General features: G+C 34.2%; 1 protein-coding gene across 1 annotated transcript in view; it reads left to right on the plus strand.

Annotated features, from left to right (window-relative positions):
- Window positions 1–9,821: 9,821 nt before the first annotated feature.
- The window catches only part of LOC148604148 (cholecystokinin receptor-like), a 101,450-nt gene continuing 91,997 nt past the window's right edge, over window positions 9,822–19,274 (plus strand). The window contains exon 1 of the mRNA XM_088549855.1: window positions 9,822–10,593. Within this exon, the coding sequence (XP_088405981.1) occupies window positions 10,248–10,593 (346 nt within the window). The 5' untranslated portion in view covers window positions 9,822–10,247. The remainder of the gene's footprint in view (window positions 10,594–19,274) is intronic.

Here is a 19,274-nt window from a genome sequence, read left to right on the forward strand (position 1 = left end):
TTAGAGGATGATGTGTTTAGAATCACCTTTTGACGTCTATCTAATAAATAACTTTTAAACCAGTTAACAAGATTTCCTGATATACCATACGAATCTAGCTTACACATAAGACCTTTATGCCAGACTTTATCAAAAGCTTTGGAAAAATCGCAAAAAACAAAACAGTTAATTTCTTTTTTCTCAAGTGAATTTAGGATGTTACTATAAATTTCAAGTAGTTGGTGGACAGTCGAATGTTTTGGAAGAAAACCAGATTGATATTTGTAGATGAGATTGTTGCTGTGAAGATGGTTGTACACATATTTGAAAATTATTCTTTCCATTACTTTTCCAACACAACTTATTAATGATATGGGTCTATAATTGGATGGTAAAGATGTATCACCCTTCTTGAAGAGAGCAGTCACATTTGCCAATTTCCAACTAGTAGGAAATTTGCATTGCTGAATAGATTTATTAAAAATTTTCTGCAATGGGAGAGCGATTTTATCAGGACACAGCTGAAGCATTTTATGACTGATAACATCGGGTCCAGATGCTTTATTTGGTTTTAGAACCTTAATAATATCAATAATTTCAGACTCTTCTATATGTACGTCCGATAATTTATGATTTGTTCGGTTTTGAAATTCCGGGACTTGATGATTTTCTTCATCCAATTTAGTGATTGAACAGAAATATTTATTTAGTAATGCACACTTCTCGTCATCTGCATATGCTATATCATTTAAATCCTGATCGTTTATAATATTCTGAAGTGGGGGTATAGAGTTGGAACCTTTGTTTGACTTTATCAACATTTTCATTATTTTCCAGTACGCTTTGGGGTTGTTAACATTTTCTAAAATGAAATTGTCCAAATTACTTTCGAATTTTTCTTTTGCTGATTTTTTAAGATTATTAACTCTATTTCTCTGCCTCTTGTACTTAAGAATGTCATCGTCGGTTTTTGATTTTAATGCCCTTTTCCGTAAACGGTCACGTTTTCTTATTTCCCTTCTTAATTTGTTATTAAACCACGATTTGTCATTTCGTCTGATGGTAACTTCCCTAGTTGGAATGGACCTCCCCGCGACGGCCAGAAATGTTTCTGTAAATATATCAGTCATTTGATCTACATCTGTACCGTCGGGAAGGAGGGCATTCCAATCCAGAGCCTGTAAATCAGCTGAAAACTTTTCTTTATTCGTTTTATCATACAACCAAATATGTCTTTTAAAGGCTACGGATTCTTTATGTGGGCACAGTAGGTATACTACAGCTGCATCGTGGTCCGATATTGATCTCGGAACATCAAAAACATCAGAAAAGCTGTACGACAATGTATCACTAATAAGTATAGGGTCTAATAAAGATCTACGTTGGTCAGTTACTCTTGTTGCTTTCTTGATCACATTAGTGAGATTAAACAGATTCATTGTGTCGAGAAGTCTATTATTTTCTCTGACAAGTAAATCCGTATTCAAATCTCCACAGATCACTAAACCGTGACTGTATAGGTAACTTGTACCTATCGAGTGGTTCAAGCGCGTGTAAAATTCCGAATCTGTACCTGGTGGACGATAAACATTACATAATAGAAATTTTTGACCCTTTGCACTAATTTCGACCCAGATAGTTTCATCAACATCATTTTCCAACATATTCATTCGTTTTACATGGATATTTTCCTTGGTTAATATCAAGATACCGCCACCGAACGCATTTCTATCTTTTCGATGAATGGATTTAGAAAATGATTCTAAATGGATTTCTTCGTCCTTAATGTTTGGATCTAAGTGTGTTTCTGTGATGGAAATAATATCAAAATCTTCACAAAACAAGTTTAAGAAATTAAGTTTGTTTCTGATACTTCGGATATTGATGTTACATATCGATAGTGAGTTGTCGGTGACCGATGTCCTAGTAGATGATCCTGGACCAGGGTTCATCTCTATGTTACCGATGATCAAAATAAAATGGAGTACAAAAAGCAGAAAAACAATGTCAATATTAGGATTAACTGACTGCAGGATGGACAGATTGACGACGAGAAATGTACATTTTAGATTAATACACAACAATTCAAAGAAGGTGGATTTTGACGGTTTTAGTGGCCCAGATTTGACAAATCTTCTGTTGTTGAATATACCAATGGCTGCCCTGTAAGTACTAAGGTCACTACCCATCATCTAATACAGGGACAGATATAAGGTAAGTTACCACAGTACAGCCATGGTTATAAAGTGTAACCCGTATCAAATCATCATCACCAAGAGAAAAGATAAACAGATATAAAAATGTACAAAGAGAAACAATATAAAACACAAGATATGGAGACATATACAGGTAGAAGACAAATATCATTTCATTGGGGAATTTAGGGATCATTTTGAGAGATTTTCACGAACACAGAAATGCATTAAAATATGGTAAATCATAAAAGCTGAAAATTTGTATAACTACATGTACTTGTATTTAGTAAATTTAGATATAAAGCATCATTCTAAATAATTGCAGAGATATATCCATCACAATGCACATCGTACCCATTGGGTGGTTTTGTCAGGATTGACAGATCCGCAGAACTGCAACAGCAGAGGTCTAGGACATGTGTTACAGTTCTTCAGGCCTAGCAGCAATCCAAAATCAAAACAAAGTACAAAATACATTACGATGGAAAATACATAAACTACAATATAAAAATATATTTTAGAATAATTCTGAACACGGACTACAGTAACTACAAAACACAAACAAAATGAATTATTCGGGTATCATGAGTAATTTTGAATGCAATACCTTGATATTTTGAATTCAAATGACATTATATTTCATTCATACACATCAAGCAGCATTTGTTTTGATTTTAAATAGCAGGAATGAATGATATACACTTGGTACTTATTATATACAATATATTAAATAACTACTGTTTTTTTAACAGTGTCTACAAGCAAGATATTGGTATTAAGATTATAAAACCTGGTTAATGAAATTATTCCAAAACGAAATCAACTACTTTTTGATTCGCCGGAAAAGATTTAACTCTTGAAATCGTTTTTATAATTAATCATAAAGTCCAGAGAATTTATGAAGTTGTCGAGGAAAAACAATGAGAGAATGAACATCTTTTAATCACACATGTGAAATTTTCTAGTCAAGGTAAGTGGTCTATTCTAAATTTAGCAACAGGAAAAACCCTATGGTGGAACAGGTGAGTATCAATAACCAGGTAACAATAACAATGAAAGATCACGTGTTTCACTTTGACGTGGATATTTTAGAACCCAATACACAGTTCTAATATTAAAACATAAAGAGTACACAGACAAAGAAAGTATTTGGTTGACAGTTATGAATTGTTAATTTGGCAAAAGTTTATTAAGTTTCTACAAATTTATTGTTTATAATAACTAAGTTATTCTACACCATCATTGCTATTCTGGTCATCATTCCAGACACTTTATGACGGTGGTTGCTCCCGGATCCTTCGCTCTAGGTTGGAGATATCGTCATGACAGTTTATAATAAGCTTTGTACTATCTTCTGTACGCTTGACAAATATTCTGCCATCGAAGGTCCAGTAGGCCTCTATCTGATTGTCATTTTTAAGCTTGGCAATCCTCTTGACTAGACTTGTTCTGAACTGCGTCAAATTTTCAGAAATGAATGTACCGTTAGAGTCATTTTTCAGTGCTTTTTTATTGGAGTACACCAGATGCCTATTCCTATAGGATATGAATCTGACAATCACCTGCGATTTACCATTACGCACTTTACCGATGACGTGTGTCCGACCTATGTCCTGAAGTTGGATGTTCAGCTTCATTTTCTGGTTGCATATATCTAATATGAGTTGGTCGGTATTTACTGGATGTGCGATTTTTCCGTCATCACCAATGGGCACGGGTACATTGTGAAATCGGAGGCTTGTTCTACGGGAATACTGTTCTTGGTTTTCCAATCTATATTCCAAGTCAGCTATTTTCTGATACAAAGCATCAATGTCCCTTTCGCGCTCCTTGACAGCAGTAATACTCTCCCTTGTCACCCTTTCAAGATGGGAGATTTCTATAAACTGCTTGCAAATTTTAGTCTCATTGTGTTTAATATCAGCGCTTTGTTTCGCTAGTTCTTCTCGCAGTGATTTTGTTTCTGCTTGTACCCGTTCATTTACTTGTTGCTCAATCATGGTTGATAATGACTGGCCGATTTTACTGGCTAACACAGGGATGATAGAGTCAAGCACCTCGGGACTAGATAATATCTCTAGGACTTTGTCAGCGAGGTTTTTCTGAGCGGCTAATTGCTTCTTTGTAAGTGGTTTCAGCTCTGTCATATCACCAAAGGAGTTGCGTCTCCGGATTTGTCGCTGTGTCTGCTTTTCTGTTGCAGGCAAACCTTCGGGACTTTCTGGACTAGGCCGTTTGTTATTTGTAGGGTCAGTAGAATCAAGAGAATCGAAACCAGTAGTCGAAGTTGGGTTGGGCTGTGACTGTGTAATGAAAGGCGGATCATGTATGGGGGCGTCCATGTTTGTTTTTGTTTTTGTTATTGTTGTTGTTGTTTGTGAGTCCGAGCTCACTATCGAGTTCACTTCAAAAAGTTAGTGTATCAAACAATCACTAAATCAGCTGAATATCAATTGTAATGTACATCTACATTAGTATTAATGTTACAGAAAGTTTCTTTATGTAGCATTCATGTTTTCCAGCTTAAATCCCGAAAATTCCGACGGATATTTTTCAACCTACCATGTCCTGTGAGCAGTGTTCAATGAATCAATGAGGGGGGGGGGGTTAATTCTATTTATGACCCCTAACCTGAAATCCTGGATCCGTCCCTGGACTTTTACTCCACATGTAAAATGAGGGAGAAAATTTAGAACAATCTAATTTAGGCAGTAATTTTCACATTTACATTTTTTTAAAAATGAAATCCAGGAGCTTGGATTTGTTGAAATGAAAACATGCCAAAATCAGGAGCGGATCCAATTAATCTTGATTTTTCAGAACCTTAAAATTCGTTTGTCCTTTAATTCTTTTCAAACTAACTCTAACTTGTCAATGAAATCCTGTATCCACACCTGAAAATGTTGAAAAATACTTATAAGCTCTAACAACCACTATAGTACACTTGTCAAGTTCATCTGAAAATTATACATAGGGTGGTATGACAAGAATGTTGTCAACTTTTCTATCAGTGTAAATGCATCCAGTATGTCCCATTACTAATTTGAGAATCAGGGTAAGAGAGCAGTAGGACGGGCGCGTACATGTCAATTTTACCGGTTACATAGTATTCGTGTAGTGAAAAATTTGGCGAAAAAATTTTTGAAATAGATTTCAGCAAAACTGCTTCGACATTCTCGTTGTATTGATGATATTTTTGAAAAAAAGTGTTGCATTTCTTACTGTATTCCGTATACCTGGTATACTTTATTCCGCGTACCAAGTATTCCGCATTCCTGGTATTCTGTATTCTGCATGCCTAATATTCTGTATTCCGTATACCTAGTATTCTGTATTCCTTAGACCTAGTATCCTCTGTTTTTAGTTATCATCTGAAACTGTTTCCTGTTAAGTTCTCATATAATTCAATATGCAACCACACGAATTTTGATTTTTTTTTGTAACAAAGAACAACGAAGGGCATACGTCATCAAGGCCAGGTTTATCAATATCGAAATAAAAAAAGAGGAAGTTTGCCGGGTCAGAGGAAATTCAGACTTGTCAAGAGGTGTTTATAAACATATTTAAATCAGGTGAACATTCTATATATGGTACATAATTCTCCGCCATTGTATAAATTAGTGTACACCCTAAAAATCCGAACATAATTCTCCGCCATTGTGTAAATTAGTGTACACACTAAAAATCCGAACATAATTCTCCGCCATTGTGTAAATTAGTGTAGGTTACAGACCACCAATTCAACCAATGAGCATTTGGAACGTACGCAAAAATAGTCCTACGCAGAAATTACCCCTGTTCCTCATAGTGCTGTGAAAAAAGTTCTCATCTTATTTTAAAAATTTAAACAGTTTCTGAAAGGAAAAACATTTCTGTACATTTTATAGGTGCATTTTGCTTCTTGTGATGTGAAGCCTAATCTCCATAATGATTTTTAAATATACCCCTATCTTGTGAAAACACTGGGATTTCCCATGCTATTTATAGACCCTTCACTTCCGGTGACCAGTACTGCACTGCAAGTCTGCTAACCCCACATGCCATTCTGAGGATTGTGAGCTGACATATGTAGAATCATGCTGATATATAGTCATCTGCAGGTTAAAGTTAAGGTAAAGTCCAGAGAAGCCATTGAATATTGTGAAATTAGCATAGAAGCCTATGGGAAGTGGAATTAGTGGTTTTTAGCCTGTACACCCTAAAAATCCGAACATAATTCTCCGCCATTGTGTAAATTAGTGTACACCCTAAAAATCCGAACATAATTCTCCGCCATTGTGTAAATTAGTGTACACACTAAAAATCCCAATAAACATTCTAAACAAGATTCATATTTTCATATCGATTTTCAACGTACAATAAAACAAACAGAACTTAGTAATGGTCAGCTGCGTACTAGACACATTCCTCACTAAAATAAGATCATAATTAAATGCAGGCATGATCAAGAACCTCACCTTTGCACCGGACTAGGTTAAACAAAAACAATAATGACGGCCAATAACCCTTGTCATTCATCCATTCCTTAAGAAGATCAGTATTTTCAATCATAATCAGTTTTCGACATTTATAAGAAGAATATTCAGGCTACGTGTAACATAAGTCCGTAATTTTTATCAGAGACTTAATATTTTGACCACCGGGACCGGGTTTACCGACAATACCAAAAAAGATTTTATTACTGTTTCATAGCGAAAAAAAAAAACAAACAAAAAAAAAAACAGAACAAAAACGATGTAAATCTTTGAGGAATAAAAGATAGAAAAATATCGATCATAATAAAAGAAAATGATTTTGATCTCAGGTTTCTATTCATCGACTCCAATGTAAAAAAAAAATATTACAACATGTTTACCCTGATGAGCCGATAAATTCATGGTCCCCGAGTTCCATATCGAGTACATATGATGAAGAATGTATGCGAGACAACATATCGAGGAATTCCGATTGCAATCAAAAGTTTTATTATACTAGTACTTGAACCCATTTTTGTTCTTTCAAATTTTACCAAGTGCTCAACGAGTAATTATAGTTTTCGTCGACTAGTTCAAATTAGTCTGAAAAATCATATAACGGGCTTAAAGGATATATATTCAACAACAGCGAAATGGTGAGACATCATTGAAGGGAGAAGGTAAAGATTCTGAAGTATAAAACAAGAGAAAACTCATCGAAAAAATATGAAAATGCATCTGGCGAAGAACAAGATTAAGTCACAAATAAATCAAACTAAACAATACATATCCATACAACAACTAGCAGCATGAACCCTTTATAATCTGGGTGGCTATACGAAGCTGGAGAATAAAGAACAGGTCTAAAAAGTCACAGTTCTCCTCGTTTGGGGTCAAGCATGTATATTTACTGACGCCATTTCTTAAATAAAAATAAAATGGCGTGTAAAGAACTTAGATCACTAAACATAAGTATATGTCGGCAAAAGACAGCGAAGCGTCATAAATAAGACAATGCAGAGACATCTAAATCCAGGTGTATTGTTTCCTAGGGAATCTAGCCCAATTCCTTCATCTTCAGACCCGGAAGAGGAAGAATAATCAAATATTCCCGAGGATAAAGTAAATAATGCAGTCAGTAATATCTAAATATTAGAAAACCTGCATCAAACCAAAATGTATTGAGTTTTACGTAATATTCACTGGGGTTAAAACTATATGAAACACAATAGCTGTAATAAAAATGTAATTATTCTCTTTTTGAAGAAAAATCCACTAAGTTTCCTTAAGCTACAGGGAAGTGTTTCTCATTGGGTGTACGTGCTGCTTATTTTAATTAGTTATTCCTATTCTTGTTTGTGTTGAAATTCTTTGTACACCAATTTAGAAGAACGCGAACAAGATAAGGTTGAGGCGGGACATTAATTTTACTAGCTGTATATGTCTCTAACTCTTAAGATTTACATGTAGTGAATTCCAAATTAATCGTTCAGCAGTGTTTAATCATGTCATGAAAGGAATTAAAATTAAGATGTACTTTTTCTCCTCTTTTTTTTTCATTGTGCCATTTTTTCTTTTTCTTTTTCTTTGCTTTTATAATGTTTTGCTTCAAAACATACACGGTTACCTTAATGACATATCATAAAGCGTGCTTTTGATGACAGCTGGAACTACTCACTATCGCTCCGATCTGATATTTACATAAAAGTTCCGGATTTTATGGGTGTCATTATATTTTAGCTACTTTTAGTTGTGTCGGACATATTGTTTATATGATGTCTTTTGAGATATTGTTGACGGATTCAACCTTGACCTATTATGATTTTTCTCCATAATCTAAGCTTATAGAAATTTTAAATTAAGAAATAAAATACATAATTGAATTATAAACCTTTGCTGCATGCCAGCTTTGTTATTGTCAAATGACCATTCGTCGCTGTCTTCATTTGACCAGATTTGAAAAATTAATTCTTGCTTTTTAAAGACACTAATATTACATATGTGACAGGCCTTCATAATGATGTCGTGGTAACATGCTCGTCTCGATTGCGGGAGATCGTGTGTACGATCCCTGGTTTAGTCATACCTAATATTCTATGCAATAGATGCTAAATACTGCTCGACCAAGCACGAGACAAATAAGACATAAAGAGATGACAGTTGGGTGCATCTAAATTTGGTGACAAACCTTTATTCTAGCTGGTGCTTCTGTCAAAAACCTATCTAGAATACCTGTCTAGAATAAAGCAGTATTTGTTCGATTGATCAAATCTTCTTATCCTAAAAAAGAATGAAATATCGGTCAATGTTCGTTTAACAACAACCAATCAATCAATCTATGAATAGCTTTCAATTAGTGACTACCCTATCAAAAAGTCAGATGTTATTGGTAATCTTTATAAAACCCTCGCCACAGTTGACCAAGCATGGTTTTAATTGATATCAAAGACATTATTACCTCATTATTAAGGAGTCGATATAATATAATGAAATCTGCATCTGACGCCTTGGGCTGGACTCTCTGTGATCTTAGATAAATAGAATCAATCAAAAGACCAGGATATCTTTGAACAATTTATGTGTTTTGTTGTTTGGTTCTAACATATCTACACAAACAAAGGTCGTTCAACATTTTCATTCTCAGAAAAGAATTTTCATAAGAATGGTACCGGTTACTTAATCTGTACATATGACAGGGTAATTACAATCTGTACGTACGACAGGGTAATTAAATACGGTTGATACTACAAACTTATGAACAACGTGTATATTGCTTAATATACTTATCTCATTTTCGAACTTTAGTACGTTCATTGAATTAAATGGTATATTTTTTGGTTTGTATGTTAGTCTGTTTACCATCTTTCCTTTCGGTAAATTTATGCTTCTTTTTGTTGTTGTTTTTTTTCTTTCTTATTCTTTGTATGATGCCATTTACCGTTCGTATTAATTTGTAGGAATTTTTTACAATTTGGTTAGCTTGATTTCATTTTCAAAGATAAAATATTTCAAACACCTCGATTTCAATAGCTTAAATGTATAAGGCAAAACACCTTACATTATAACTAAGGTTCGATGTTCTCTGAAAGTATCTGATACCATGTACCATGCAACATTTATCATCATTTGATAATTAAGATGACCCTTCTGCAAGAGGCTAACATAAACACATCATAAACACAGTTCTGTTGGCAGTGATATAAAAGCATGATTTAACATCATTGGAATGAGAAAATGTTTCAATAATTCATCACTCAACTAAATGTGTTAAAAATATTAAAAACTGTGTGAAATATAGATAGTTATTTTTTTCTGTACTTAAAGATGTCACAGAGGAATATGTTACCACGAGAACGATTTAATTTAAGCCGCTCAATGTTGCAATGCAACTGTATAAGAAAAAAATATTGTCATGTTGAATGACAGCTATGTATAAATATTTTCAACAAAAGGAATCATTGTACAATAAATTTGGATGGGCAAAGGTTCTAAACTTAGGGAATCTGATGTGACATTTAGGAGATGAGATATCGATTTAATAAATCCATCAATGAATACATTTCCTTTGGATAGCTGAGACTTCAATTCACTCTTTAAAAGAACATTTTAGTGTCCAAAGATGTCAACTCAAAACGGGACGACGTTTTTCACTTACTTAAATGACACCAATGGTACTCGTACGAAATTATACCGAGCTAGGTCGATTTCGTTCGATTCTAGTGGAGAAATAAGGATTTCCATGTACAGTATAGTGTTTTTGGTGTCAGTGTTCGGAAATTTGTTCGTAATACTGACAATAATACGGAACCTCCGGATGCGGACCGTGACTAACGTGTTCCTGTTAAATCTTTCTGTCGGTGACCTTTTGTTGGCAATTTTCTGTATGCCGTTTACACTTGTACCCATGTTGCTGAGGAACTTCATATTTGGAGCAGTCATGTGCGTTTTGATACGTTACCTACAAGGTAAGTGTTTTATCTCTGAATTTTGTTTCAGTCTTTCAGGAGAAAGGGCGAATTGCTTTCTTTTAAGAAGTTGTGTTGTAATGGTCAAAATATTCTTGACGAAATAAATGTCTGCAATTGCATAACTGTTTTCGGTGTTTTGGAACATGTCAAAAATGACGAAAACAGATATTGGCACAAAATAAGCGTAATTTAACAACTCTCCTCTCAATATTGTGTCGTAAGGACAAATGCTTAGCGTCTGAGCACAGCTAATTCCAAGATGTAGTTCTGCATATGAAATACTACAACAATTGCAAGTTCTGTTTGTATTTTTGCAAAGAAGCAAGATTATATTCATCAGATTCAACATAATATTCTAAGCATACATATGTTTATTTTTTTTTAAATCGAGCTGTTTATTGAGTTCTAGAATATAATGAGGTACCGGATATTACCATTTGTTACAGGTTTGTATTACATTCTAAAAAGACTTAAGAGGTTGTATTGAATTTTAATCAAGCTTATACAAAGTATTTTTGCTACTTTGTATATGATTATATCGAAACAAATAACTTAACAAAAATATGTGTATGTACAAAAGCTGTAATATTGTAAACGTTTGTATTGTTATTTAAGTCAAATCAATTAAACAGATAAACTTTATGTGAAGTCGCTGTTATGAACATAAGCGTTGACAAGTTTTTAATACCGACATAGTTGGTCTTAGTTAACATTACTTTGGTAGACCAAATGCATGTAGTCACTCCATGGTACAACTGACCACAGACCAAATCATTATCGTCACTTCAGTCTGCCTTTTCTTAATTAGCAGTCTTTATAGGAATCTGATAGAAGGTGAGGGTGAGTCATGCATGTCAAAAATCCACCAAATTCACTTGTTTCCAATTCAGACTACATAATCAGTCTTAATTATATTTGTGATTCGGTTCTTATAATTTCCAGATGAACACACACACACACATGTGACGACTCTATTCGCTACACTGCTCCATCGGATCAAATTGATACAGGGAAGATATGTAAACGTATAGAAAGGTCTGAAAAATTTCAACGATGTTAGAACTGTCAAATGTTTGGTCGTTCCCTCCGCGGGACTCGAACTCGTACCGCTGTAACATCTATGGCAACACCGCCTGCACAAAGTCCAGCGCCCTAGACCACTCGGCCAGCTAGGCTATATAAATGTCACAGCGGTACGAGCTCGAGTCCCGTGGAGGGAATGACCAAAACTTGCATCGCAAATTTGACAGTTCTAACATCGTTGAAAATTTTTCAGCCCTTTTTAAATGTGACGTCTCTCTCTCTCTCTCTCTCTCTCTCTCTCTCTCTCTCTATATATATATATGAAACTGGCACTTTTCATGAGTTATTATTCTGAATTTGGTTTGATTATGGTGATTTTAGTAGAATATGAATGTATATGTTTGTTTTTTACAAAATTACATATTTGAATAAAGAAGACTACTATTACGTAGAAATATATCATACGTAGACCAAAAAAAGCATCGTTTGTTTGGTGTTATTTTTCTACACAAATGAACATCCCTACCAAAGGCTGTGTCCGTACTCTATAAGGAATGGTACTTAAAAGAACCAATCGGCACTCGCCATATCCCTGATATGACTTTTTGATCTTTTGATTCGATGTCATCACTTAAATACTCTTCAATGCGTCCCAACTCAATTCTTAGAAAATGATCTTTTGGTGATTTTTTTCAGAATTTCACCTTCTTTTTGAGATTTGTCTTTTCTATATTTTTCTCATTTTGAATTGCCTTTCAATATCAGCTACTTAAAACGTACTTTGTAATGGCTAATTCTTCCAATATCTTCCATCCTGTTTAAATTTCACACTTCTCAGGTCTTTCTATTAAATTATCATTTGTTGCGTGAAACTCTTTCGCCAAATCAAATGAAAATCATCCTAGTAAGCGAACTAGTTTGTCAAATAAAATATAAGAGTTAGGCTTTAAGGCGAAATTTTATTTTTTTAAATTTGTCAAATTGATATGTTTTCCAAGAATAAGATTGAATAACATTTTCGAAATTGATTTTTGGGACATTGATGTTTATTTTGGATAGAAAAAAGTTGTAACTTCAAGTTAGTCTAACATTTAACATTGATGTCAACGACCTCAGAACTGTTTTTGGTGAAATAAAATGAAGGTGAAGGGTCATTAGGAAATTGTCATAAAATATCAACTATGTTGTAACTATACAAATTGTTCTCAAAATAGTAAAACGTATAAATATTAGGTAAAATTGTTTTGAGGCATTGGTTCATTGAAGTAACGACATAATAGCGCCACAATATACGTCATTTTACAAAAACTGCAGAGATTTGAAAATATAACTACTGAAAGTATTATCAAAAGTGTATCAATATGTTTTCTCAACTTTTAAATCTTTCAATATCCTCTGATTAATTCTCTGTTGAAATTGAGACTTATTTATATCCCCCCTTCACCTTTAATTCGATTTACTTTCGATAATCACATACTTATCAAACAGTTCTATGAAAAGTAATTTTACAGTAATTTTCTTCAGGTTTTTATTTCTAGTACCTCCCTTTCAAATGGTCTAAAATAAAGATATTATACTGCCATATACATAAAAGTGAATCATTTCAGCTATAAAGGTCCTTCATAACAGATAGTTTCTCGGTTCACATACATAGATTTTAATCAAAATGACCAAATACGATACCAAAACCATTTTACTCATCAATGTCAGTGTAATCAAGAAACAAACTTTCGACAATCGAACCTTTTAATAATGTAACTCTAGAGAAATATGTATCTGTTTAGTTGTGTAACATGACAAACATATTGTCAGTTCTTGGTTTTACTTCTAAATTGATGTGTGTGGGTGAAAAGAATATGAATGTATTTTATCTAGGTCAAAAACTCATGGTATGTCATTTTGGTTATAGACACGAAACACTGGTTACAATTTACGGGAAGACAACGATTATAATATTTTCTATATGAAAAGAAAAGTGATATATGTTCAATAAGATACAAGTATTGGTTTCTACAGATACGCAATTAAACTCTGTATGACCCTTTGCTGAAATTGAGGAATTAAAAAGCATGGACATTCATTTCTTCGTACCATTTTTTCCGGTGGTTCCTTTTATCAGATAATGATTATAAAGACCACAGAGACACTGTTATTGTTGATGTAGATTAGGTAAAGCTAGTTACACAGTTATAAATTGCATCAATGGCAAAGAAAATGACAATGAATAAATACAAATTCGTTACTGACTCCATCCTTCAGTTCGTTCAACTTCTGGATATAACTTCCGGAGTCTCAATTACGGTACTCTATACTGACAACGTAATTGCCCTTGGACGTTGTAAAGCATGATTTTAATAATTATAGTTTTAACAATTTAGACATAGAGAACTCTAAAATTGTTTCCACTAAAACGTCGCCAATATGTTATCTAGACGTATATATATATAATTTATAAACATCTCGGAATGTGATGACTCTATTCGCTACACTGTTCCTCGATACAGGGAAGATATGTAAACGTATAGAAAGGTCTGAAAAATTTCAACGATGTTAGAACTGTCAAATTTGCGATGCAAATTTTTGGTTGTTCCCTCCGCGGGACTCGAACTCGTACCGCTGTGACATCTATGGCAACATCGCCTACAAAGTCCAACGCCGTAGACCACTCGGCCAGCTAGACTATATAAAAAATATAGCTTTCGCTGGCTGGGTCATTCCTCCTAGTTCTAACATCGTTGGGAATTTTTCAGACCTTTCTATACGTTTACATATCTTACTTGTATCGATTTGATCAATTTGATCCGATGGAGCAGTGTAGCATACTGCTACCATACATCGTGTACTATGTTACAACCCTAAATTTATCCTATGAGCAGGAATGACCCGGCCAGCGGAAACTATATTTTTATATAGCCATATATATATACCTATACAACGTCTCAGAATGTGACGACTCTATTCGCTACACTGCTCCATCGGATCAAATTGATACAAGGAAGATAACGTAAACTTATAGAAGGGTCTGAAAAATTCCCAACGATGTTAGAACTGTCAAATTTGCGAAGCAACTTTTTGGTCGTTCCCTCCGCGGGACTCGAACTGCTGTGACATCTATGGCAACACCGCCTGCACTAAGTCCAGCGCCCTAGACCACTCGGCCAGCTAGGCTATATAAAATATAGCTTTCGCTGGCCGGGTCATTCCTCCTCGTAGGATTAATCTAGGGCTGTAACTTAGTACACGATGTATGGTAGTACGGGACAGTTCATCTTTGGTGTTATTATGTAGGGTAGAGGATCAAATTAATAATGCATGTCACAACAAATCAATATTATACAACGTCTCAGAATGTGACGACACTATTCGCTACACTGCTCCATCGGATCAAATTGATACAAGGAAGATAACGTAAACTTATAGAAGGGTCTGAAGAATTCCCAACGATGTTAGAGCTGTCAAATTTGCGAAGCAAATTTTTGGTCGTTCCCTCCGCGGGACTCGAACTCGTACCGCTGTGACATCTATGGCAACACCGCCTGCACAGTTTGGTATTGGGTTTTATTGAAACAGACTGATCACTTTTCCGAAAGTAAGTTCACGAAAAATGGACTTTTTGCATGATTCACTATATTCACTGGATGACTAAAAGAAATATTCTACATTTACATATTTTATTGTTCTTATATTTATTTTGAATTAACTCGATCGTCATTTCTACTAATCCCAATTTTATATGAGTTTTAAATAGTATTACTCACTATAACATCATGCTGGTATTAACGAGTATCTTTTACTTAAATGTCGTCAACTATTCTGATATGACTTGAAATAGAAAATATCAAATCACAAAAAAACCAAAAAAAAAAAAAAAAAAAAAAAACCAAATAATAATAAAATAAAATAAAATAAATAAATCACGTTTTTTTATAGTTTTTCTTCATTAATTGTGTTTTATTGGTCAATCGACTCAATTCTGTCAAAGCTAGACATTTAGAAAATCGTATCTGAATGAACTTTCGAAAAGAAATTGCCGTTGTCGAGGAGGTGCGGGAGTGTCAATCAGAACAGTGTTAGTTTATGACAAAATAATATATTATTGACATGGTTTGCCGGGTGAAGGCTATAACGAACAAGGGAGTTATTTATCAACAACCATTCTTATCACAACTCATCAAGCATCCCTATCTGTTCAATTGATAACCTTTTGTAAAATCCCATAGCGACCAGAAAGTCAATTATGCTGTTCGTCCGTCTCATTTTTGTCTCATTTACTCACTCATCTCAATAGTTGAATTTTATGGCGTATATTAAAGGTTTAGAAGCCAACGCATGAAGATTCCTATGATAGTTCAGTGGTCATATATATTCATTCATAACTTTATTTCCTCTTACAACAGATATGACAATACAAACAATTACATATACATATCATGCAGACAAACAGAAAATATAAGAAGTAATGAATACATACAAATACTTAAGTAAGATCAATACACAAAAGAAGACATCAGTGATTCTATTCTACTAGTCTAATACTTTAAGTTATTCCCGCATTAGCGTATTTACATTCCGGCCCTCAAGAGTTTATTGTAGTGACTTAGGCATTGAACGATGTGTAAGTGACAAAGTCTCATAAAGTCATAAGGGTCAACGTAATCAAATACTACATTTTTTCCAAGTAGTGGTACGAACAGCGAATTTTCGTCATATTCATATAATTCGGTAAATACAAATAGCGGAATTTTTTTAATTAGTAGGCTCCAAAATATATCCTGAATTAGAAGCGTTGCTGGACATTTGCATATCACATGAACAAATACGTTTGAATATATGGTTACATAGTACACATAAGCCTGCTATAATATTTGGTGGGTCTGTAAGAAGTTTAATCACAAAATAATAGTTTCTAATATCATACTTTGTTTTGGCTAAATTCCAGAACGGGGATAATTCAACACAGTCTATTACGCGTTTAAATCTTCGAAAGTCATTATCGGCATTTGTTCGGTGGTTCCATTTGTCATCTTGTACAGTGGAGAGCGAATTGTTCATAATTTTTTTTCTATTCAGTTTTTGCTGGGAATACACCAGTGAGTAAATAGTCCTTTAGGTAACCATGAAGTTCGTACTCGAATAATATATTACATATATCCGGCACAAAACCAAGACCAATGCGATCAGAGTCAGCTAAAGAAGAAAAGAGTCGAATAAGGAATATTTTTTTAGTTAAATGAATGCCACTTAATGATATCAGCTTTTGGAGAAAACAGTCGTTTCTTTTTTTTTCTATGGAAACAGTAATCGGACGTAGTCCTAATAGACTCTCACACATATCAGATCGTGTCCTCGGCTTCAAATCCAGAATTTGCTTCGTTATGAAATGTTGGAAACGGTTCAGATTACATATTTCTGAAGATTTAATGTTAGTCCATGTTTCACAACCATATAATACAGATGGTAACACTATGGAATTGTAGAATTTAACCGTGACTTTCGGATTTACAGATTTATCATTAAGTTTATTCAGTGCAAAGAAAGCATTACGCCCTTTCCGACATGCCTTTGATATACGTTCGACCGATTTAAATGTACAGTTAATTTGAACTCCCAAGTGAATATAATCATCCTGTAAAGGAATCAAGAAGCCACCTAGTTTCCAAGGATATATATTTTTTTGGGTGCAGGGATATTTCGAAAATTGAAATACTGCTGATTTCTCAGGATTAAAACGGAACTGCCATTTGTATGCGTACTGTGCACATACATTTAACATCTCTTGAAGATCGGAAGATGATAGACTAACGCAGGATACATCATCTGCTAATGCAGGGCAACAATTCACAACATTATATACTCCTGTAATATTGATAAAGTTTTCTAATTTAGATAACATTTCATCTATAAATATTAAATAGAGGAAACCTGACAAGACACCCCCTTGCCTTACCCCTGTTGAATCCGGGAAAAAGGGTGAACGTGACTGGTTAGCAATAACATCACTAAATGTATCAGTATACATATCATTTATAATAGACCAAATTTTGTTGGTTATGCCAAGGCTATATATTTTATACATTAATCCTACTCTCCATACGGAGTCAAACGCTTGCTTCTATCTAAAATGCTACATACACTTTACCTGACAATTCTACATTGTGAGAAATAGTTTCATGCAGAATTAATTAGGCAGTGGAAAAGCCAATGTGTTTTTTGAAATCGCTGCTGTTGGGGGTTTGTAAAATGTTCACTAAGAATAAGGGACGTAATGGGTCTATAACTTTCGAGTGCAGTTTTGGTTTTAGTACTACCTTGTAGATCGGTACTATCAGTCCGAGTATCCATCGTTTTGGTATTCAACCATCGAGAACAATGCGATTCAGCAATGTACAGAAGAATTGGACCATTTTATTTCCGCCGAATTTTAAATGTTCGTTTTGGATTCTGTCATGCTCTGGGGCTTTTTTAAGCTTCAAATTTGATATCACTTCACAGACTTCTTCCCCTGTTATTACACCATCAGGTAAGACTTCAAATTTGTCACAAGATGTTTTTAGAATATCAAGGTATTTAGTTTCAATTTCACTTTTAAAGTTATTGTCAAATATTTCACGACTATGTCCACTATATACCTTTTCATAATACGGCGCAAAAGCATTTGAGACGGATTCTGGGGTATTGCATAGTTTATCGTTATAGACGATCTCTGGATATATATTTGACCTCTTTTTCGTAAACCGTTTTAAAGACTTCCAGAACATACGGATGTCACATTATGCAAACTTGTTTAAGTCATCATAGCACTTTTGATCGAAATACTCGCATGCAGCTAATTGTTTATTTCTAAAGTCATATTTAGCAGTTTTGTAGTTCTTATAACTATCAAATCGCGTACCGCGAGGTCGGCCCTCGGAAACCCATATCTTACGCATCGTACGTTCTTTCTTGTGTGCTTCTTTTATGTCGTTTGTCCAATAAGGTTTGGTCTTAGGATTAAAGACATTTCTCGGAATGGTTGAGTCAGTAGCGTCATTCACAATAGATACAAACGAGTCAATGTCAGTATTACTACATGTATTTTCAATGTCTCTGGATAGTGCTTTTAACGGTTCGCTAAGGTATAACTGATATTGTTCTTTTTGATTGTCTGTTACACGGTGCCAGGACGGAAGTTTATTACACTGCTCTAGTATTATATAAGGATTAGTTTCTAGAGAAATCGATATTACAATCGGAAGATGATCTGATGTAGAGTTTACGCTCCCTTCCGCAAGGATTTCGTAACACCTTAACTGCCTTTGTACAACATCGTCAAATAGGATATAGTCTAGCATTGACCTCTTTATATAAAATGTATAATTTGGGTCCTTATATTTAATGTTGTTTCAGGATAAAACAAGTTATGCCTACTAACAAAATTCAATAACTCTTTAGACTTTCTTGAGTTTGATACATCTCTATCTTTTTCTAATTAACTACCATTAAAATCACCCCCAATCAAGACATTACCATTGTTTCTGTAATACGTATATAATGCATCTATAGAGTTCAATACCGTGACATAGTCATCAATACTTTCACTTGATGGCATATAAATACCTAGAATGTACAGAGGGCTAGATAATTGATTGTTTTAGTTCAATACAAACAATCCTCTC

Source organism: Perna viridis, chromosome 10 (genome assembly GCF_037379345.1).
Source record: "Perna viridis isolate PV_CMFRI_1.1 ecotype Kerala chromosome 10, ASM3737934v1, whole genome shotgun sequence".
Lineage (NCBI taxonomy): Eukaryota > Metazoa > Mollusca > Bivalvia > Mytilida > Mytilidae > Perna > Perna viridis.